The sequence below is a fragment of the Gouania willdenowi genome, chromosome 12 (assembly GCF_900634775.1).
Source record: "Gouania willdenowi chromosome 12, fGouWil2.1, whole genome shotgun sequence".
Lineage (NCBI taxonomy): Eukaryota > Metazoa > Chordata > Actinopteri > Blenniiformes > Gobiesocidae > Gouania > Gouania willdenowi.
The window spans coordinates 19,677,238-19,700,235 of record NC_041055.1 but is presented as its reverse complement, the minus strand read 5'-3'; the positions used below and the strand labels follow the sequence as shown (position 1 = coordinate 19,700,235).

General features: G+C 36.2%; 1 protein-coding gene across 1 annotated transcript; it reads left to right on the top strand.

The window, feature by feature from the left end:
- Window positions 1–19: 19 nt before the first annotated feature.
- Window positions 20–21,798, top strand: morn5 (MORN repeat containing 5). Its single transcript, XM_028462777.1, has 5 exons — window positions 20–332; window positions 2,542–2,689; window positions 3,501–3,612; window positions 5,308–5,439; window positions 21,526–21,798. Exons 1-5 carry the CDS (start codon window positions 286–288, stop codon window positions 21,570–21,572), a joined length of 486 nt encoding a protein of 161 aa, XP_028318578.1. The 5' UTR covers window positions 20–285; the 3' UTR covers window positions 21,573–21,798.
- Window positions 21,799–22,998: the final 1,200 nt, after the last annotated feature.

Sequence of the window (22,998 nt, the reverse complement as noted above, 5' to 3'; positions counted from 1 at the left end):
GCGCATGCGTACATGACTGAATACATACACATTTGGGGTTGTTTGTTTTTTAAATGATTGATACTTCTCAAATTTAGAAGGTTTTTTGTATATACCATTAAGATATACAAATGTATTGAATAACATAATTCACTGTAATTACTTTTCTGCTCAGTCTTCTGCTATGAATGGCTGCACTGTTGCCATGGTAACCGGAGTAACACTGCTCTGCAGGTGACAGCTCACTGAAAGATTTGTTCATTTTCTCCAAAAGAAAAGACCCAAAAGGGTGTTTTTGAGTTTTTAATGGAGTTTACTGGAAGCACTTTCAAAGGAGAAACCAAAGATGGCAGGTAGGCTATACTTAACACGTAGTCTAGTCCTTAAAACTGCATATTTCAGTCAACCTTCCTCTTGTGTTGTGATTGGTAATGACCCGTTTTAGATTTTAAATGCATAAAAGAAGCATATAAAATAGTTTTTGGCATCAAGGCTTTTCTTTTTCACTCTGTCAGCAATCTATATCTAAAAAAAATTAAAAAAAAATAAATAATTGTTTTCACTAAATTATAATTTGCTGTTTGAAATTATGGCCTTTGTGTTGTTGGGGTCGGTTTCGAATCCATCCGGTTATAGAAAAAGGAATATAAAGCAATAATTAGAACCAAAAATGAAATTATAAGTGCACTGTCAGCCAACACACTGACATCTCAATCCTTTCCCAGTCATGTAAGCTTTACGGGATTCTCATTTTTCTAGTACACCTGCACAAAGACAAGGCAAAAAAGACGCGCACATCCAAATAATAATAAAAAATAATAAAAGATAAAATAAATAATAGCTCTTGACCAATATCTATTATTTGTTTTATTTTTTCCCTTAATTTTCTGTATTTGTATTTAGCTTTCTTGCTTATTTGCTCTGTGTCTTTGGCTGCTGAAACGTGAATTTCCCCACTGTGGAATAAAATAACCTATCTATCTATCAAACATTTGAAATCAATCAAAGAAGATTTTCTGCTAGAGAAGTTCTGGAAATTCAAGTCCAGAAATGGAACAATCTGTTGGATCTCAGTAACTCGTGATGTACATGGCAGGGCAGCTGCAGCAAATGTCATCAAAATGAATTTTATCCCTGGAATCACAAAGTGTGTTGTGATGAGAGTCAATGACATCAACACACTATTTACGCCATTGTCACTAAAAAAAAAGTAATCATTGCAATCAAATCTTGAAGAATAAAAATATCATAGTGACGTGTGGAAACAAGAGGTGGGACTTGATTAAAAAAAAAAATATTAACCTGATTATTTAGAGACTTTGTAATTAAATAATCTTAATTAATCACCTAAGAATATTTGACATTTTATTATTTAAATTGATTTTGGTATATGACTGAATCAATAAAAACTATATTTTGTGTTCTGCTTTTCATTTTAGTTGTATTAAAGTTCTTTTGCTGGGGAAAAAAAACCTACTTTTTGAGCCTTTTTCTAAATATTTATGGGTCGAAACTCACCTGTAACACTATGATCTTACTATAGTTAATAATAAAATACTTTTTTTATTTTTTAAGAAATGTTTTCTATCACCCCTCATTAATATATTTGGGAGCAGGTACAGTGTTGCGCATGTGCATTTTTTCAAAAAGTGGAGAGGGCGTTTCTTTTCTAAACTTCAGGAAAATCCTCCTCTATACCTTTAAGGATCATTTTATCATTTTATTTAAAGTGTACTGACAAAAAAAAGGCCTAGACACCCACACCAAAAACAACAAGAAGATATAGTCATCAATATCCCCAATTGGTTGTCATTATAACTCACAACCTTTTCCTAAATGTTCTAAATCTAAGAACTTAGATGTATACATAAGAAAATATTATCACATCAGAATATAAAATTACTAACTACCTTAAACAGTTTCTAAGAAAAGCCGTCCCCTTTGAAGATACCTCGAACAGGGTAAAGAAAAAGGTTACAAGGGCAATAAGTCCGGAAGAAACAATTGCGCACTTCTCATTTTCAAACTCCATCAAGGTATTGATACCCTGAAGCCACACAGCAATTTTGGTTATCCTATCTTAAACGGTTTCTAAGAAAAGCTGTCCCCTTTGAAGATACCTTGAACAGAGTAATGAAAACTGAAACAAGGGCAATAACGCTGGAAGAAATAATTGCGAACTTCTCATTTTCAAACTCCATCAAGGTATTGATACCCTGAAGCCACACATCAAATTTGGTTATTCTATCTTAAACGGTTTCTGAGAAAAATTGTCCCCTTTAACTCGGATGGATGGACGCACCGAGCTCAACCCTATATCCCCTTTCCACACTTTATGGCGGGGATAAAAAAAACAATATTTTCATAAGGAATTATGACATATAAATGTTTTCAGTGCATTTTACAGATGATTTAAGACATGGGTCAAAATCGCCCCATTAACGCCAGAGATGGTAACAGAAAGCGAACACAAGAAGAAGGTTAAATGAATAAAATTACAAGTAATCAGATTATGCTGAATTTAAAGCCAAAGCTGCAGGTACCTTGTCTTCTGTCCATCAGGATGGATGGAGAGGGCGAGTACACGTTCCCTACAGGCACTAAGTATGTGGGACAGATGAAAGATGGCACGTTCAATGGCAAAGGGGTGCTTCATTTTACAAACGGGAGCAAATATGAGGCCACCTGGGAGAATGGCATGGCCAAACAGGTGAGTGGTGTTTGTCTGTCACTCACATTTCATGCATGTTCATTTGCATACATCCACATGACAGTTTTATGTTTGTCGCTCCTTTCAGCAATAGTCTACAATTGTAGTTACCGGTACTGTACGTATGTTCTGCTTTAAGGCAAATTACACTTTTCATTTACCGTTGTTTTTCATTTAATCTGATCATGATCCTGAACTGTAGCTAATTCCTCTTTTGCACTACTTTGCACCTGCATAAAAGGTGTCAGAAAAAAATCTCTCAATAAAAGTAATTGACTAATTTAGTCCAACAGGTCAACACATGGGAGGGAAAACACTATACACCTGTACATTACCTGGAGTTGCATCCACCACAAATATGTGAGCATGGAATTGTCTAAAATGCCACTGCATGCTTATGCATTAACAGTTACGTTACTAAAATGAATGTACTTGGCCTAAACTCTTTACACACATTGCTTAAGCAAATGAAAAATTAAAGCAAAACTGCTATTCACTGACCAGGTTTCATCTCACGCTTGGTTTGTGACACTCAAAGTGCAGGAAAACGAGCAGATCCCAGATTCACAAATCTGAAAACGACGACTTACAATGTAGTTTGTGTCTTAACTTGAATATTAAAGGCATTTTTGAATTTGTTGAACCTTTTGTTTTCAGTGTTTTGACAACCGCAAATGTTGTTTTTTATTTTTGTTTTATTTTTCTAAATAAATCTCACTATCGTCCTGCACAATGTTTTAACAATAATTTCCTCGGTCTCAGAGCTGATGAGAACAATTCACTTGTTTTTTTCTATCTGCATCAACACAAGGGTTCACTCTCCTTTGCTGATGGTCTGCAGTATGAAGAGAGTGACTGGGAATACTGCAATGGTTATGACAGGCGCTTTTATAGTGAGAGATGCAATGGACTCAGACCTGCAGGTCAGAATTCATTTATTTGTTCTCTCCTATCAATTGTTTTCTCTCTTTTTCAGATAAACTCACATAATTATGATTTGGTAGAAACTCAGAACTGAAAAACTTGTAGAAAAGACGCAAGTTAGTCTATTAGAGCAGGGGTTCTCATTCTCAACCTTTGTGACAGGACCCAATTTGAGGTTGCAAAACACGTCGAGGGGGTCGCCAGATGCCTTCAAGAAACTACGAATATATATATTTTTTTTAACAATTTGAGCCCATTTTTGCTTATTTTTAACCTATTCTCGTAACTTTTTCTTGACATATTTTTGCCAACTTTAATGCATTTATGCTACATTATTCCCATTTCTGCCACTTCTATTGCAAATTTCAATGCCTTTTCTGTACAATTTTTTTCCACTTTTAGGACATTTTCAATATTGATTCTTTTAACCTTTTTTTTTTTTTTTTTTTTTACCAATTTTCCTGTCTGTTTTTTGCCACTCTCAAATTTGCAACTTTTAACCAATTGCCTTGGTTTTAAAAATCCCATTTCACCACCTTTTACACCATTTTTGGTCACTTTTAATCCATTTTAGTTCTGATTAAAACAAGGATTTATATCTTTAAGATGACTATATTCTATGGCACAAATAATACTAAACTTCCTGTATAACAGTGGATATCAGGGGTGTGTATTGCCTGGCATCTGGTGATACAAATCATATCCCGATACATAGGCCACGATACTATATATCCCAATATTAAAGTATAAGGCAATTATTGCGATTTTTTTTTTATGTGACTTAAGAAACAACTAATCTGTAAATGTGTACACCTTCATGAGAACATTATGTATGAAATATATTTTATTGGCATATTTTACACTCAAAACATTGACTTTAACATGCCATGTGCCAACAAGTTAAAATAAAAAAATAACATACAATAGGCCTGTGGCTTTTAAACCAACTTTGACTTCAGTACAACATGACTTTAGTGCAACTTCACTGAGGTATATGCTTAGAATAACAAATAAATGCAGAAAGTTAGTCCTTTCTTTTTAGATTTTATTGAAAAAACACAAGCTGGTCAACATGCTCAGGTTTTCAGAGCACTTCTTTGTGCAGTTACAACGTCTCCTGCAGTAGAAAAGACTTTCCTGGTTAAATGAAGGTTAAAAACATTATTTTGTTTTTTTTATTAAAAAAAAAAAATCGATATGGATGCATTTAGAATTCATCGGAGAATCATGCAACGTAATATCGCGATATATCGCCAACTCGATTTTTGTTCTACACCCCTAGTGGATATTATTCAGATAAATAAATAAATGTGGTTATCACAGATTCATATGGACCATCATTTTGCTGACTTTATGGATGGGTCCCAAAAAGCTCTCCCCTTTATTCCCCCTTATAGATGACCCTGTCTCTACATGACTGTTCTTCAATGATCTGTGTTCAACCACCTTCAGGAACAGCGGGGGTCCGAAGTCTCTGTCACCTTTATTTTGGGGGCGTCGCGGGCTGAAAAGCTTGAGAACCCCTGTATTAGAGAATTTAAAAAGACAAATGACTTTAAAGAGGGAAGAGAAATACTGAAATGTCTTTAGGTGTCATTCATATCATTTACCAACTGAGTAGTCTTTTGGGTAAACTAACAACAGTATAATGGTGGAGAAGGAAATGACATCATTCAGCCTTTCTGTCTACACAGGTGAATCTCAGATAACAGATTTCCATCCTCCACGGCCTATTCCTGACGGATGTTATGACTGCGGAGATGGTTTCTATGACCCCACACACAGAGTTGTCACCTCCTACAGTGGCAGATTCCTCAGGAATGCCGGTGAGTCAGAAGTTGTTCTCCTTTAGTTCTGCTGGGGGTTCATTCTCCACCCGAGAAAATGCTGACATTGTGGCAAAAAGAGATGGAAGATAAAATAAAACCCAACTAGACTGTGTCATTTTCTTTTCTAGTAGTATAGACAGAGGTTTCTACTATAGGTGAAGCTGCAGCTGTCCAATGTATTCAGTTACATCACAAAAACAGAACCCATGTGCTTCTTTGATTGGAACAATATCGATTTCACCAGTCAAAGTATTGGTCACACTTTGGGTAGAACTTTTGCCACAAATGCTAACACATGTTAAAATCTCCTCTACCTGTCAACACCACACACTTGGCATTGGCATACTTTGACATTGTGAGTTCATATAAATTAGAGGCATAATCCGACTGTATTGTTTTATGCGAACAGTAATTCCATAAGTAACATGAGTACTGTGGTGATGGCTAAGCACAGAAGAAGAATGTGTGGTAACATACATTGGTGCCCAGAGAAGTTACCCATGTGCAATAATCATATTTCACAACAGAACATGACAGTTTATTTAGGGTGATTGGTGTGTGAACAGAAGTGTTTGAACCTTCTGAATGCCAATAAAATGTGCATCTTATTTGGAAAAAGATGAACACTTGAGCTTTAAGGAATTCATAGCTATGAGGGAAACCATAATAATTTTATGACTGTGGTAAAAAGCCATAAAAAACAGATTTTTTCTTTGTATACAGGCATTTTTATAATGCCACAAACTTTGTCAGAATTGGAATATAAACCATTTTGTTTTAAACCATTGTGCATACATTTTTAAACTGTGAAATGAGGTGTCAGGCTAATTTCTTAGCATGGTACTAGTTAATACCTCAAGTAATGCCAGATGTAAGCATGCATACGCTCCAACATTTCCCTTCCACCATGTACGGGATGATGCAGGTATAGAAGATAAGTGAATGAATGAAGAATCAAATGCATATTCTTAGACATCACAAAGAATAGCTAAAATGCTATTCGCTAAGTCAGGTTGGAACGGCTGTGGATACATTCTCTACTGTCTTCTAATATCACATTAACACTTTGCGCTCACGCTGAGGAATGGTATTAACGTCCTGTCATACTACAAACATAACCTTTAACAGTTTACAAAAGTCAGTTAAAGGGATATGCATTCTGTTACAGAGAAAATCTACTGTAAACACACTGTATAAGTTATTTAAATGATTACATCAGGCTCTAATATGGAGAAAAATATGTGCACAAGGCGTGGAGTGCAAAAAACAGAGGTTTCAACCCCCACTAAAGAGAGTACATTCAATTTAATTCAACTTTATTTGTATGCGCAATTTACAACAAAGTCATCTCAATGCTATTATCGAAATATAAAATTCATAATAAAGAAGAAAAAACCCAACAAGATCCACATGAACAAGCATTTAGCGACAGTAAGAAGAAACAACTCCCTTTTAACAGGAAGAAATCTCCAGCAGAACCAGGTTCAGAGGTGGCAGCCATCTGCGTCGACTGGTTGGGGTTAGTGGACAGAAGGACCAACAGAACAGGATAGAGACATAGAACATCAGAGAGTTCCAGAATAGTTGAGTCATGAACCACAGATCAGAAACTGCCATCATCAGCTTCACGACACCTGAAATAGAGAAGAGAGAGAAGCACGCGGAGAAGGCACTGACTGCAGAAAAACATGATACAGTATTATCAAGTCAGCCTGCCTTGGCCTTGGGCCTCACCCCCAGTGGCCTAGTCAACACTTATTGTAAAGGTGACGAATCTCTTTCCATTTATTGGTAAGCTAACAGCGACTCCAAGGTCTGTAAATGTGACCGTTTACAGACAAGCCCATGTCCGCTCTAGCGGTTAGGTTATGTTATGATATAGTGCTGTAAAGCTACATCTGGCTTAATTGATTAAAACAATGTGCAGCTACTTCATCTGCATTATTTCACACCAAAGCTGTGAAAAAAGCTGAAATGTTCCTCCAGAATACACATCCAGAAATAAACTACAAAGAAAGGACTGGTGTGCATTGCTACCAATTTGCCACCAAGACTAGTTTGTGTAGAAAATGTTGATACCAACAAAACAATGGAAAAATATTAGATGGATAAACCTTGTCTAATGGGTTGGGATTACTTCCATGTTTCACTGGATAAGTAAGCCTCTATGGTCAATTCTTATGTTATTTGCAATAATTGGAAAATTGAGGACACGTTTTCCTCTGAGCGGATCCCAGGTGTGGAACGCATGGTTTGAAGGGAATATAGTCAGTTGAGTGTCCAATCGGAAAATCATAACATCCAGTTTACAGATGAAAATGTAAGATAAATCATGGTTTTACCTTCGCAATGTCCATTGTCAATGTTTCAAAAATGCTGTTGTTAAATATAGAAAAACATTGAGGTAAAGGAAAGCGGCCTGTTTACTGGTACACAGCTTGTAAATGTAAACATAAGTTGGAAAAAGCAGACAAAAAAGAAAGATAAATTAAACTACTTTTCATGAACACAATAACTGAAATTAAATCCCGATACCCTCAACTATTTGATTAGAGATTAGTGAGCCACATCATTAAAAAATGAATACAATTACATCATACAGTATCTATTCTTAAGAAGTTCCCACAAATTTTATATTCAATCACATTTTTAATCAGGAATTAATAGGTATGACAAGTTCAAAACCGTTTCAATGGAAGACGGAGAGTCTTAAATCATATTTTCAGGCGTCTGAAATATTAACATTATTCTATAGCAGGAATGTGGTTCATAACATTTCAGGCTTCTGTTCAACATCTGCCACAAAATAAATACTCATATGGATTTATATAGGCAATAACAATTATATTATTATTATTATTATTATTATTATTACACTGGGCCCAAGATTGAAAAAGTTGAGATTACAAACAGCTAATACCAACAGACAGAAGTGTAAGACATGAGGGATGTTCAACCACTTTGCAAATTACTGAAGAAAATATTAATTTGAGGTTCCAACCCCAAGGTTGATTAGTAATAGGAAATATTAATTTACTTTTACAGTCACTGAAAGACAAAGCATCTTTGAGCTGTAGACTAGATGCTTGTAATTGTAATTGTGACTTAAATCAGTCCCATTTTTACTGAATAGGAGGTGAACAGTAAAATCTTGCCAAACTCATTTGTTAATAGTTATTAGTAGACAAAGAGAACGTTTTTAGGTTGATAAAAGCAGCTTCAGCTTATGGCCTTTTCTATTATTTCCAACCTCTTTTATTTTGCACATGTCTTTGATCATCTATATTTTTCATTTAACATTACAAATACATGCACAGGATATGGATTCCTGGCAGAACTGATGCAGACTCACATATGTTGGAGATGTATTTTTGAGTTTTTCAATAGAATTCTTGTAGCATCACACATAACTTCCACTAACACCCTGTTTGCATTTATGTGAGCATCAACTCTAAATCCTTGCCAGATGTCATCAGTGAGTGCACTGAATTATTATATTTTGTTACTCATTACTTCTCTGGTTCCAGAGAATGTATTAATGAAGAAAAGAAAACACAAGGAAAATGGAAAAAAATCTAATTGTAAAGAATACATTTTCGGAGCCGAGGTGGAAAAGTGGAGCTGAGCTCTTTTTATTAACACAAATCATTTGGAGTTATATGAATGTGCAGTGCAGGAAGTGTTTAATTGATTTGTACTATTTATGGCGATGTACATGTGCTCGTACGTGGTGGGATGTGTTCCCGGAGTGTAAGTAAAAGCTGCTTACGCTCCTTTTTGCGCTCTCCCTTTTGTCTCAGTGTACAATTCTTTGAAAAGAATGCTTCTGTATCCGCTACGGATTTATTTTTCAACCCCGGGAGGTGAAGGCATATTTGTCATAGTGGGTGTGAAGACTGAATTTATTGCTTTGTGGCTTCCGCCCAGGATGAGGCCTTAAAGGATGATAGGATACAGGGAAGACCCACCCTCCTAATGGGGACGCTTGCTGCAGAAAGTGGAAAGTAAAGGCAATGGGTATATATGAGAGAGGAGAATTCTGAAAATTAATGCTGAAATAATGCATATGGACTTTGTTTGAACAGCACTTGGCTTTGTTATCTCCTGGATGTACGTGCTCTTGCTGGATGACATCAAGCCAATACTGACCCTTTGCAGATTCCTCTTCCACCTTAGTTACTGTTGCTAACGAGGACAAACAGTTCCTGGACTATTGCCAAGGAGCAAAACAATAGGATCTGTTGCTAATATTCCCCAAGAGGTTACAGATTATTTTAGGAGTTGAGGCAAGTTCTTGTTGTCATCACCTGGATGTATGGGAAGATTTGTCAGGAACACTTTTGCGTAAAGTGATGAGAATGGATGCAAAACAACGAGAACTTTTCTGCTCCTGCTTCACAATCAGAGAACACATTGTGACACTCACTCTGGGGCGTGCGTACGATTCTCAAATGGGGGTACGTGATGGCACTACAGGGAGAGAGTGGAAAATAAACAAATAAAGTCTTGGTCCCACCCCAAGTGTGAGATGACTGGAAAGAATAAAAATAATAGAAATAAATCTATTCAGTAGCCACTAAATCAGTGTTTTTCAACCTTGGGTCGGAACCCCATATGGGGTCGCCTGAAATTTTTGAAAAATTCGAATAGATTTTTGAAATATTTTAAATAAGATTCTTTTTTTTTCATTGAAACAACACCAATCAAAACAACATCTTAAACAACTGTATTTTTATACTTTCACTTTGTGATTATAGTTAAACTAATATATGAGCTCAAACGTGATCAAAAACAAATTCTAGAAAAAATGTCTTGGGGTCGGCAGAAATTAATGATATCAAAATGTATGTTATCACTTGTTCATTCCATAATTATGCTCTATAGTTGTTTTAAATAGTTTTCTTACCAAAATGTTGTTGTCAAACAAAGGTGGTACTTGGATTCACAAATAAAAAGAAAGGGCGTACTTGGATTAAGTAATAAGAAAAACGGGTACTTGAAGGAAAAAAGTTTGAGAACCACTGCAATAAACCATAGAGCAGTGTGTTTATGCTTCATTGGAATGACCAGGTCACAGGGGCAGTGGACGCTCAATGGAACGATGGAGGACTTGTAACCTTGCCTACAAGGAATCCATCTTGTACTGTTCCCGTCTTTGCCTTTTGAATCTGAACCGAAACGGTTTAAACTAATCATGAGGCAGTGTTGTGGTTTAGGGCAGGATGAAGGCAGAAGCGTTGAAGCAAAACTGGCGCAAAACTGGCACAGATTCGGGGAGAGGAACTATCTGGGCTACCGCTATTAGCATAGCTCCGAATCAACATAGAAAGTTGTCGACGCAGGAGGATGATTAACGTGCCCATGACTCACTTACTCGTGTTGCAAAAACGGCAAAAGTCACTCAACGACATAATGACCCCAGCATTACTATCCCAAAAGAAAGTTTTCACCAGCGGAGCATTGTTGTTGTTGTAGCAGCGACTCTGCGGTGCATGCCGATGACGATATCATCATTTGTTACCGTGTGATTGGCTAAAACAAATCATGGTGCACAGGCGCTTCGCCCAATCAGCTTCAAGCATTCTGTTCACGTCCCTCCCTGGTTCTGAAAGGATTCGCCAGACACAGACCCAGATCGATGTGGAGAACTCTGGCTCTTACCGGGTTAGAGGACTCACCCATTGGACACAAATTCCTCATATCTGCTCAGAAGTTGAGTGACTGTAAGAGAGTTTAAAGTTTTAAACAAAGCTCAATAAAGTTGAACCTCAATCATGTATGAAACATCCTAGTAAATGTAACACATTTGTTTCCTCGAGGATACTATGTACTGTATGTGCAATATTTACAATGTGGATTTCTTCTTAGGATACATGGGTTGGCTTTTTCAAAAGTTTTGGTTCCTTTTTCAAATATTGTTTCTAAAAAGCAGCTAGTTACATTAGTTTCTTTATTCTAATAGTATCTAATGTTTCACTTTTCCTCTACTAGTCCTGCTCAGTCACTAAGAAATGCTGCTTCTTCAGTTGAAAGATGAGCCTTTGGATCTTGGCCTCAGAATGGAAGCTTTTAACTCTCACTGTCCAAGAACATGGAAGATAATTACATTCATGTGTTTGGCTGACGAATAATGAAATGAGTCAATGAGTAGGAGAGAGGCTTTGGGCAGTGGAAATACAGGATGGATTTTTTACATTTTTTATTCACTTGTTTATTTTTTCTAAGGAATAAAGGATGTGATCATATTACAGGTGCAGAAGAAAGGATTTTCAGTTGGATGTCAGACAAAAATGTCTATAAACAGAGTCTGGCCTTAAGAAGAAAAGTATGGTTTAAGAACCACTAGAGAAAAAGTTAAAGATAGGGAAGTGCATGTATCATTGCAGCAATGGTCAGAGTTACCTTTGTTTTTGCCTAAGTTGAACTTATTAGGGGCTGCCAGGAACCGATTCTTAACCATGTTGTACTTCTTCTGAGGAAATCCTACTTCCAATGCATGAAATGTTGCACAAAGGTCCAGTTCCATGTATGCTAGATTGCCTGAGGTCAAAAACATGCCAATCGTCCTAAACGTGGCGCTACAGCAAACCTCTAAAGCCAAACATTCACAATCATATATGTGCTACAGACTTGCAACTTTCACCAAAATGTAGCCCCAGCACTGAAAAAACCTTTGTATATTTAAAGCTATTGCAAATTATTAACTCCATCACCCAGATTGTTTCAATAACTGTAAAAAAAAAACTCAGAGGGTTTGGAAAAAAAATAAAATGATTTAATCGATTTATCTAATTTTTAGATAAAAACTATTTTTATTTTGAAAATTCGAGTTTAAAAAACAAAAATATGCAAATTTTTAAATATTTATTTTTTCGGACTTTTTCGCGTTCCGTCCTTGTGGGTTACCATAGCGAGTGTGTGCCACAGGCATGTTTAATTTTTTATTCACACTATGCTGAGATGCTAAGAGAAGAGTTTATTTTTTTTTTTATTCTAATGTTATATGTTATAAAATATGTAGTTATCTGATTTCTTAATCAGAAAATTTAAGTTACTGTGAAGATTCTGTTACACTTTTGCTTGAACCTGAGTTAAAGCTTGAAACAGAGCCTCATTTACTTTTTATTTTGGGATTGTTTTATGCATTTTAACTCTTGAGGACAATCACAGCAATAAAGTTGCACTTTTGACAATACATCCGATTCTGCATTGCATTGAAAAAAAAATTGAAACTCAAATTTTTCTTTAAAAAATCTGAGATTTTTATTTTAGACAAAGTCGCCCAGCCCTACTATCTCCTCTTACAATTTTTGGTCAACTGACACCAAACCTGCTACAGAACATCTTCAGACTGTCCTACGCAAATTTCCCACGCAGGTTTGTGATTCATCAAAAATTGAGCCTACAGTGCATCAACATGATTGACTGTTTGGTAAACATATACTGTACATGTACATTTTTGCTGAATACATTTCCAATGTTCATTAAAAAAAAGATGACAAAATGTTGGAGTTGTTATCTAACAAATATCTAAATTTTATCTCAAAAACTGAATTTTTACAGCATTTTGAATTTTGCTGTCATGAAATGGAGTCAGGGTAAAAAAAAAAAAAGTAGCATTTTTTAAATAAAATTTTTTCAGTTAGGGAGCCAATAAATCATTGTTTCAAAATAAATTAATAACATCACCATGCTGTCTAGATGCAATTTAAGTATTTTAGGATTTTTGCCTTAATAACTACATTTTTGACAGCAATTTTAAATCTGCCCTTAAATGTTAACAGCTGCTGTCTTGTACACAGGTGACTGGTTTTGTCAATCTGTGTATCATTCGTTCATTCATTTTTCATTATGTAACAAAAACATGAAAAACGAAAAAAAAACACTCATTATTTGATATTTGTTTCCAAACCCAAAATGAAAAAACGGAAAACGCCTTGTTTTTCTAATTTGAATTTTTTTGCTTCGGTACAGAATACAAAAACGGAAAACAAACACCTTTATTAGTTTTCTCCATTACCGATTTTCCAAAGTACGTGATCCGGAAGTGTACTCTCATCCGACGCTAACGGCTATGCTAACGGGAGTTCGGCATGACAAGATCGCTGCTTCACACTGTGCATCCGAAACGTGTCTTTTTTGCTTTAGCTGGTGTTGGACACAGAACCTCCTCACGAACATTTCAGAGGATTTAGAGACTCCTACGTGTTGCAGAGCTAAAGATATCTCGGAATGTGTAACGCTTCACGTTCGGGTCACGTACTTTGGCAAATCGGTAATGGAGAAAATGAATAAAGGTGTTTGTTTTCTGTTTTTCTGTACCGAAGGGAAAGAGCTTGAATTTGAAAAACAAGGTGTTTTTCGTATTTACATTTTGGTTTTGGAAACAAATAAATAACGAGTGTTTTTTTTCGTTTTTCATGTTTTTGTTACATAATGAAAATGAATGAACGAATGATACACGGATTTTTGTCACTTCGTGAAGCTACAGGTGACATTTACATTTGACAGTTTACTCAGTGAGATAGAGCCTTAGCTTATATAAAATAAGAATGCTACCTTTTTTCAACTTTCTACATTCTGCTTGTTGCTCAGAATTGCCTAAACTTGCCTTTGTTGGACAGTAGCTACAATAATTTATCCATTTCTTCCCCTAATTGTAACTACAGTTTATGACGACAGTTATGAATCAGAGTTGCGGTCATGTAGCTCATAATGTGTTGATGTTATGTACGTGAAAACATTTATAAAACAGATAAACACAGAAGAACAAACAATAAAAATAAAAAAGAATCAAAGAAAAGAATGGTCTTATCAATAAGAAAAACCAACAAAACCCCAGTTTGCTTTTGGCTTTTTGAAGTAATTAAATGTTCTTCTGTCAACTTGACTTCTGATTTGATTTTCAATTTTTTTTTTTTCTTTCTTTTTTTTATTATTATTAATTTACTATGACAGCATTTCCATAAACATGTGGTTTTGCCTCCTGGTGCAACCGGTTAATTTTAATCCAAGCCAACAGACGAAAACATGAGGAAATGATTAGCATTCAATTTGAAAAACAAATAACATCATCAACAAACTAAATATTTCATAAAAGGAGCTATTTTTTTATCTGCTCTCCTGCAGCTATGTATCGTTTCATCACTTAGCATTAGCATCACTGATGAATAGTGTTAGTATAATCTGAGGGATGTTCAGGCTACAATCAAAGCTCTGCTCACTACTGATTGACTATGTCCTGATACCACACGGTAGCAGACAAACACACACACTTGTGTATTCCATGTTTAAACTTGGCACAGGGCAGCGCTATAAGGGGCCATGTGCTGCCATAGTATTTGCACGACTTTCCTGTTTCTGGAACGAGCGGCTCCGTTTGGAACTCGGCACAAAAAGAACTCGGCTCTGAAAACATTCCCCTGCCAAGGAAAACACCTCCGCTGACCGAACCACGGCCCCTCCTTTTGTCCCCATCCAGCCGAGGTGTTTCACAGACAGATAACATCAGTGTGGCCCCTGAGGAACGACACTTACCTTCATTCTCCCTTCAAAACATCATGTTAATCCTGCACAATGTTTTTCAGTTTAATTACAAAAACGATGGTTGTGTACATACAGTATGTGTGAATGTTTATTTTTCGGGGGGGTTGATATTACAGTCGCACCACGTGTACAATTCAATAAGACAATGGTGTTTGTTGATTTCCTCTTACATTAGGGAAGTTAGGGTTAGGGTTTCTGTTTCACCTTCAAATCCATCACAACTCCATTGTTTCGCATAGAAATTACAAGTGCCCAAGAAAACAGATTTTTGCTTGTGTTCGATCCAGAGTGTGGGTTTTTGTATGAGGCTGTCTGCACGTGTGTGTGTGTGTGTGTGTGTGTGTGTGAGAGAGAGAGAGAGAGAGAGGGAGAGAGAGACTGTGTTAAATCACCACCATTAGGCTGGAAGGAAACACTTTTCCCTCTGAGTGTATTTTAAGGATTAAGATAAACAGAGTTTAACAAGGTGCCATTATCGCTTCCACACACACTCTCTGTGCTTTGCGCCCAGATTGCCCATGTTGGTTGTTGACCCAAACAGATGACCACATGTTTTGTGTACTTTGCACGTCATGACGCGCAGTTTTTTTTTTTTTTTTTTCCTTCCTCTTAAATATGTCTATGCATTAATACCCAGACTATTTTTTTAATTAGTCAGTTAAAAACCAATTATGCTATTTATAATCTTAGCCATCGCCTTTTAATAAAAACTTTGAAAAAATATGTTGTTTGGTACGTTATTACAAATTTAAAGAATTTACAATTTGTTTGTTTTTCGTCTTGTGAAACTTTAACTGCATGAAAACCATTTATTTAACACAGAGGTCGACAGTTCTTGTCCTAAAGAGCAGAGGTGTAAATAGTACTGATATGTCCTACTCAAGTACGAGTACTGTTACTTGATCAAAATTGTACTCAAGTACAAGTAAGTCATGTATAAAATACTCAAGTACAAGTGAAAAGTAGCTGAATTAAATAGTACTCAAAATAAAAGTTACTAGTTATTTTCACCTCCAACGTTTATTTTTGGTAAATCTACGTAAAAGGGTATGATTCCCTTGGATACAGTAAACATCTCATGTATAAACTTAAAAAGGAAGAGACAAAATCTTGCACAATTTGAACAAAGGCCTCTATATAAATTAAAAGGTTGGTCAAAATGTATAAAATAACACCAATGAATTCTATTCAAAATAAAAAAAATATATATATATCTATGTATCAGAATCCAAGTACAGCTACATTTATGAACTCCAAAACTGGGAAAATAACCAGCATTCAATGCTGTTTTGGCGCCATGCATTACGTTTAATCTAATTGGTCAGCGATGATGTGATGCATTTGATTGTTTTCTGGTCATTTCATTCTTTGTAGTTTCACTATGTCCCTTGATCATTTTAAAACAATTAAAAAAATAATAAAAAAATACTCCGTAACAGCTGAGTGTAGAAACGAAACAAATTACTATCCATGAAAGCAACTCTATTACAGTAAAGTGAGTACCAGTACTTGTAATCCATTACTTTCACCTCTGCTAAAGAGTTTCAGTCCTGCTTGTTTAAAGGTATAGATGATGATTTTCCCGAAGTTTAGAAAAGAAACACCCTCTGCACATGCGCAACAGTTGTTGCGCTCAGAGCGTGCACGAGCCCAGTTTTCCTTGTGCACAGCTCTGTTTACAAGTTGGAGTCGGCTTCCCTCATACAAGCTTACCTTCCAAAACTTTTCTCAAGATGTCAGACTCGCCACCGGTAAGTGAAAATCCATTTTCAAAGGACCCGATGCGCACCAGGCACAAGCACGTACGACGGCCTTACGTATACATGTCGTCAGAATGATTGACACTGAGGACGACCAACAGTCTTGATGACCCACCCAGAAGTTGAAGCCACAATAACATCGTCCACAATACCTTTAAGATATCCGTGCATGCACCAACACACCTGAGTGTAATTATACATACTGTAAGTGTAAAGCTCTCACCTGTAGCAGTCAGTAGATGCTACAGGTGGCCAACTCTGGGAACTTCACTCACTAAAAGTTTTATATTTCATGTTTCACATCCCAGTTATCATGTCTTGCTGGTCATGCCCCAGTGTAACGTTTGCATGTTCTCTCTGAGCGCGTAGTTTTACTTCCAGTGTCCAATAACCTGATTTAAAGGTTAGCAAAAGTCTTAAAACTCATATTAGAAGAAATGTAAGTTTGACTGCGGGAGTTTTTGTGTGTTAACCCTAAAGTAAAGTGATTATATATCCGGGTTTTTGCAGTTAAAGCAAAGAGTTGGGACAGGCTACGGCTGTGAAGTTAGCAGCAAATATAAACGTGTGTGTTCTGATAGTAATGGTTAATATTATCACAAGACATCTGTCATAAAATGTAATATCAGTATTGGATTTTCTACTAACATTAAAAAACTTGATATGTGCTGTTGTTTGAGACAACAAGGTAAAAAAATAAATTTGGCACTTTTATCATAATTGAAGTGAAATTAGTTTTGCAAATTTTTCACATATGATGTTTATTTGTAGATTTATTAAAAATAGGATTGACACTGGGAGAAGTCACAAGTTCATTGTTTACAGTTATGTTTTGACCTTTTTTTATTTTTAGTTTTGAGCAACTTTATTTTTGGAATATTTTTTTCATTGAATTTAGGAAATAAACTGCAAAAATTTGCATTTTTTCTATTTGTTTATCAGTGGCATTACAGTCCTTATGCTGACAGCGTTACTAATTCAAGTTCCTTAGTTTAATTTGGTAGTAATATTATAGGTATAAGAATTTGTGTTCATGTACCGTCAAACAGTATCACACATTTTTTGGCTACCTCAAAAACATTTTTTTCATCTAGAATTAGGTTATTGGTCACGTTTGTTATACTGTATTACAAATATAGAGTAGCCAGATTTGTATACGGCATTTTATTTGAACTAGATTTACGTTTGAGAAAGTGAAAGGTATAGAATACAGTTGATTAGTAGGATTGTGTGTTGTGTTTTAGTTTCAAAAAGAATAACAATGAAAACATGTAAAAATTCATTTTAATCAGTGTTTTTCAATTAATTACTAGGCATTTCAAGGGACCCCATTTGAATTCCAAGTGACCCCAAATGGGGTCACGACCCCAAGGTTGAAAAAGTCTGGTCGATATCCTGTGTATGTCAATGTTTTTATTATTCAAATATCAAACATTGTGTATCGGCTTTTCTAAACCCCTAATATCGGTAACATTGGCCCCAAAAACCTGTGTTAACATGAATGGATAGATATAGTAAAAATAAAGAGTGTAATTATCAATACATTTTATTGTATTGTCAATTTTGATGGAGAAAATAATTTTGGGCAAATCAAGAATAAATTCAAAATGTTGGGAATAAAGTTGAAATTTCGAGAATAAAGTTGAAATTTCGAGAATAAAGTTGAAATTTTGAGAATAAAGTTGAAATATAATGTTGAGATCAAAGTCGATAAACAAGATTAAAGTAAAATCCGCTTCCATAGAGTTGACTTAAATATCAAATCTTCAATTTTATCACCATATTTTATTGGAAGCGTCTACTGATATGGACTATGGGTACGTTTTCTGGACCTTTTCTACATAAGTGTAATGTGCCTGTGTTTTCAGCTTGTCAGGATGGTCGGGTGGTCTAAGACAGCGATTCTCAACTGGTGGGTCGGGACCCAAAAGTGGGTCGCAGACCTGTACTGGGTGGGTCTCGGACAGCTGGTCAAAAATAATTAAAAAAAAAACTTAATGTCTTTCATGATGGACTTGTCTTTTATTTTGAAAGGAAACTTTTCTATTGACAGGCATGCTGTGAAATGCATGTTGCACAGGAAAATATATAGATTTATGGTTTTTTTTAAAAAAAAGATCAGGGTTCCTACAGCTTCAACCAAATCAAATTCAAGACTTATGAAGACTTTTTGATGCCATTTGAATTTAAATTTGAGATCATCTTCACAGTAAACACAATTAGGGGGGAAAGCACCACATCAATTACATAGGGTTAGGGTTACTTTTTTCTCGTGTCTAGTGCAGACGTGCAACTGGTGCCCCCCAAATTAAACACACAAAAATACACGAAATGACAGTAAAATACACACACACACAAAAAAAACTACTCCAAAAACACATAAGATGACAACAAAAAATAGCCAGAAATCTATAAAAAAAAACAACAGCAAAAATACAAAAAATAAAAACTATAAAAAAAAGCCATTGAGAAAAATTGTATTTAAAAAAACAAAAACAAATGTTACCATTTATTTTGAAATGTGAACCTAATTCCAATCATAAATTCATACTTTTGTGTTAAAATGTAAGACTTTTGAAACATTGATTTAAGACATTTTATTGACAATAAAGACCTCATTTTTAGATTCATTAATTTAATGCCTTTTGAGACTTTTTAAGGAAACGCAGGCTTTTTTTTTTTCATTTTAACATATTTAACACGGCAAATTCCACCTTTAAAAATACATATAAGAAAAAAATTACATTTTAGGGGTAGCGGGGTAGCTACAAATTAATATGAGCTCAAATAAAACTGACGGAACTTTAAGTCACGTGGTGCACCTATGACGTCACCTAAACTGGCCAATGAGGGGCTCTGCGTATGAATAGACAGGCAGTCTATTCATACGTTTCTGTATCAATAGCCACGGCCTATTTTATTTTGAGTTTATTTTCAAAATTTCTACTTGAGTCTTGTCTTTTCGACTTTAATCTCGACATTATATTTTCAACTTTACTCTCGAAATGTCAACTTTAATCATGACATTTCGACTTTAATCTTGACTTGCCCAAAAAAATGTATCTAAAACAGGCAACAGTTCTTGGATTTCATGTCCTTCACTGACAGTTATATTAGCCAATGTTTAGGTGAATTGGCCTGACTGCCTAAAACAGGGGTTCTCAACTGGTCTCACCCTGGGACCCACATTTTGCTACGGCCATTAAATCGCGACCCACTTTTTTTTTATTAGAATTCTACCAACCAAATTTAGTTTTTCGCAAATTGCTGTTGAAAACAAACATATATCATCTTTTTGAAAACATAAATCTATTTATTTTCCTGTGCAAAATGCGTTTCACGGCATGCCTGTTTAAAAAAAAAAAAGTTTCTTTCAAAATAAAAGACAAGTCCAACATGAGAGACATTAAAGGTATTGTGGACGATGTTTAAAAAAGAAACGCCCTCTCCACATTTTGTAAAAAAAAAAAAACGCGCGTGCGCAACACGCCTACGTGTGCGGGAGAGCGTGCACAAGCCCCGTTTTCCTTCGCGCACAGCTCTGTTTACAAGTTGGTGTGGACATCGGTCAAACAAGCTTACCTTACAAAACAAGATTTGCACTTTTCCCACAATGTCAGACTCGCCACCGGCGAGTGAAAACCCATTTTCAAAGGACCCGGTGCGCCTTTCGTAAGCATGATTGACAATTAGGAGGACCGATAGTCTTCATGATCCACCCGGAAGCTAAACATTGTCTACAATACCTTTAAGTATTTATTCATTTTTGACCAGCTGTCAGCGGCTCACCCAGTACAGGTCCGCGGCCCACTTTCGGGTCCCGACCCACCAGTTGAGAAACCCTGGCCTAAAACACTGACAAATCTACATAACAAAGCTGCTCGTGATTGCAACCATGTCGGAAATGAACTGAATAAATAAATAAATAAATAAAATAAATAAATAAATGAAAACATGGGCCACCTGTGCCCTATAACTTAACCCCCCAATTACATGTGACTTTAATCCTGGGATAAACGCTGCTATTCACTGTGAAGAGAGCAGCAAAAAAAAAAAAAAAAAAAAAAAAAAAAAAAAAATGTCCCAATCTAAATTATCATTACTGCTCCGTGTGTGTGTGTGTGTGTGTGTGTGGCTTTAATAATGACCTTGGAACTGCTGGTCAGTGCAGCTGTCGGACTCTATTGGGCTCAGGTAGGGAAGCAGGAGGACGTAGAGGGTGGTTCTACTGCTGTGGACTTGAAGTGGTCGTCGACGCCCGCCCGTCCGCAATTACCCGCAAAATGAACGGCCTCTCACAATGGAGCCCTATACGCGCGCGTGCTCAACGCTCAAGTGCGTGCAGCTGCGCGCGCCCCGCACAGACAGGATCACTTCCCCCGCAATTACACCAGCACAGAGGAGCATTACAGGCTCCTCCAGGCGTCTTGGCATGGAGAAAGTGGTGTCCCTTATTTTAGGGGTTATTATTTTGGGGTGTCTGAAGTGGCTGAAAGAAGTTATTTTCGACTAATTGTCAGGCCGATCTTGCTCAGACTTGAATGGCACTTCACTGTTTCTGCCTCACAAGGAGTAAAATGACCTGCAGTTTAATTATGCAGTGAATGAGAGCTGCTTCTCTCTCTCTGTGTGTGTATGTGTGTGTGTGTGTGTGTGTGTGTGTGTGTGTGTACCTGCTGCTGATGCTAAATGCAATTCATGTGAAGGTCAAATCCATTCACCATAAATTGTGTTTCCTGCATATTTAACTGGCGTCTCCGTCCCTTTTCTTCAACAGATGACTGTGAGCACCAGAGGATAGTGCTGACCTGTAGGAAGGCCTGACTGGGATGAAGCCAGACACGTCTGCACCAAAGTAATGCCATGCAGATGATGACAACAATCAAGTGATTTCCATTCACACACCCTCCCCCCCCAACTGTGCAAACCCTGATGAGCCTCCTTAACTCAAATCACAATATCACATATTATCGTGAGTGATGGGTAGAATTGCCGCCTTTGCAGCGAGAAGGTTGTTTTTATTCAAATTCTAAATGACACAGCAGTTACCTCCCACAATAAAATAGATTTTAAAATGAGAATGCTCGGCTCATTGGAGTTTATATTGATTGTTTATCTGATTGTGGTGGCCTGACCTGATCAGGGTGTATACTTTGAAACCCTGGACAAATTGGTACGTATGGATTAGGACTCAGGGGTCACCAAGCTTTCTGAAACTGTGAGCTACTTCAAAAAGAGCTTCTTAAATACTTAAATGTTCACGGTTGAACTTTTATTAGAGGGCAAGCTAATAAGGAAGGCTGAATGTTTCAGTGTCAACATGCAACACTTTAATTTTCCTATTTTTTTGAGGCAATGGTTTCACGTTCTACATTTCATAGAAAATCGTCATTTTCCTATTTTTCAAGCTACCGACATTTAACTAATCGGAAAACATGTCACATTTGTAAAATCCACCTTGTGATTTTGAAAAAATGTCTCATATATCATTATATACAACATATCACTGATCATGCACCAAATTTGCAACACTTAAAAACATTTGTCCTGATATTTTAGTGAAACTAAACATTTAAAGATAATTAGTTTAATACTAAAACTTTATCACGTACTAAAGAGTGACAAGTACACCTGAGGGCCCCTCACATGGTCCATGCGGGCTACCTGGTGCCCGCAGGCACCGTGTTGGTGACCCCTGGATGAGGTCATTCACTCCAAATAATCATTTAGACATAAACTGAAAATGGACGGTTGTTATTTCCGCTTTGATCGCTTATTTAAAAAAGATTAAAGGTCTTTGATTTCTGTGCAAAACAATATATATATTTTAATAATATAGTGTAGCCCTCATAGATTAATGAATCAAACATAATTTATTCCACCCCCCCACCCAAAAAAAAGATTGAAATTGCAGCTTGAAAGCTTGTTTTTATCTTATTAATAATAATAATAATAATAATAATAATAATGCATCCATTTTATATAGTGCTTTTTTAAGACTCAAAGCCGCTTCACACGAGACAAACATAAAAATAAAAAAAATAAGAAATAACAAAAATCTTTACCGAAAACAATTGCAAGAAATCACGATAACAATGAAGGAAAAACACTTCTATGCATCCGGTTACGGGACTCCACATCCCACAATGCAATGCGTGAAAATGTCAACAAATGGAAAATTTACAGTGGAGGTGAAAACAATCTTTAAAGTGGAGATTTTGACCATTTTTCATTCTTTTTTGGAGTAAAT

Coding starts and splice junctions, on each gene's coding strand:
- morn5 (XM_028462777.1), top strand. CDS start 286: ATGGAGTTTACTGGAAGCACTTTCAAAGGAGAAACCAAAGATGGCAG. Junction 333..2,541: donor GGAGAAACCAAAGATGGCAG/GTAGGCTATACT, acceptor TCTGTCCATCAG/GATGGATGGAGAGGGCGAGT. Junction 5,440..21,525: donor CAGATTCCTCAGGAATGCCG/GTGAGTCAGAAG, acceptor TTTCTTCAACAG/ATGACTGTGAGCACCAGAGG.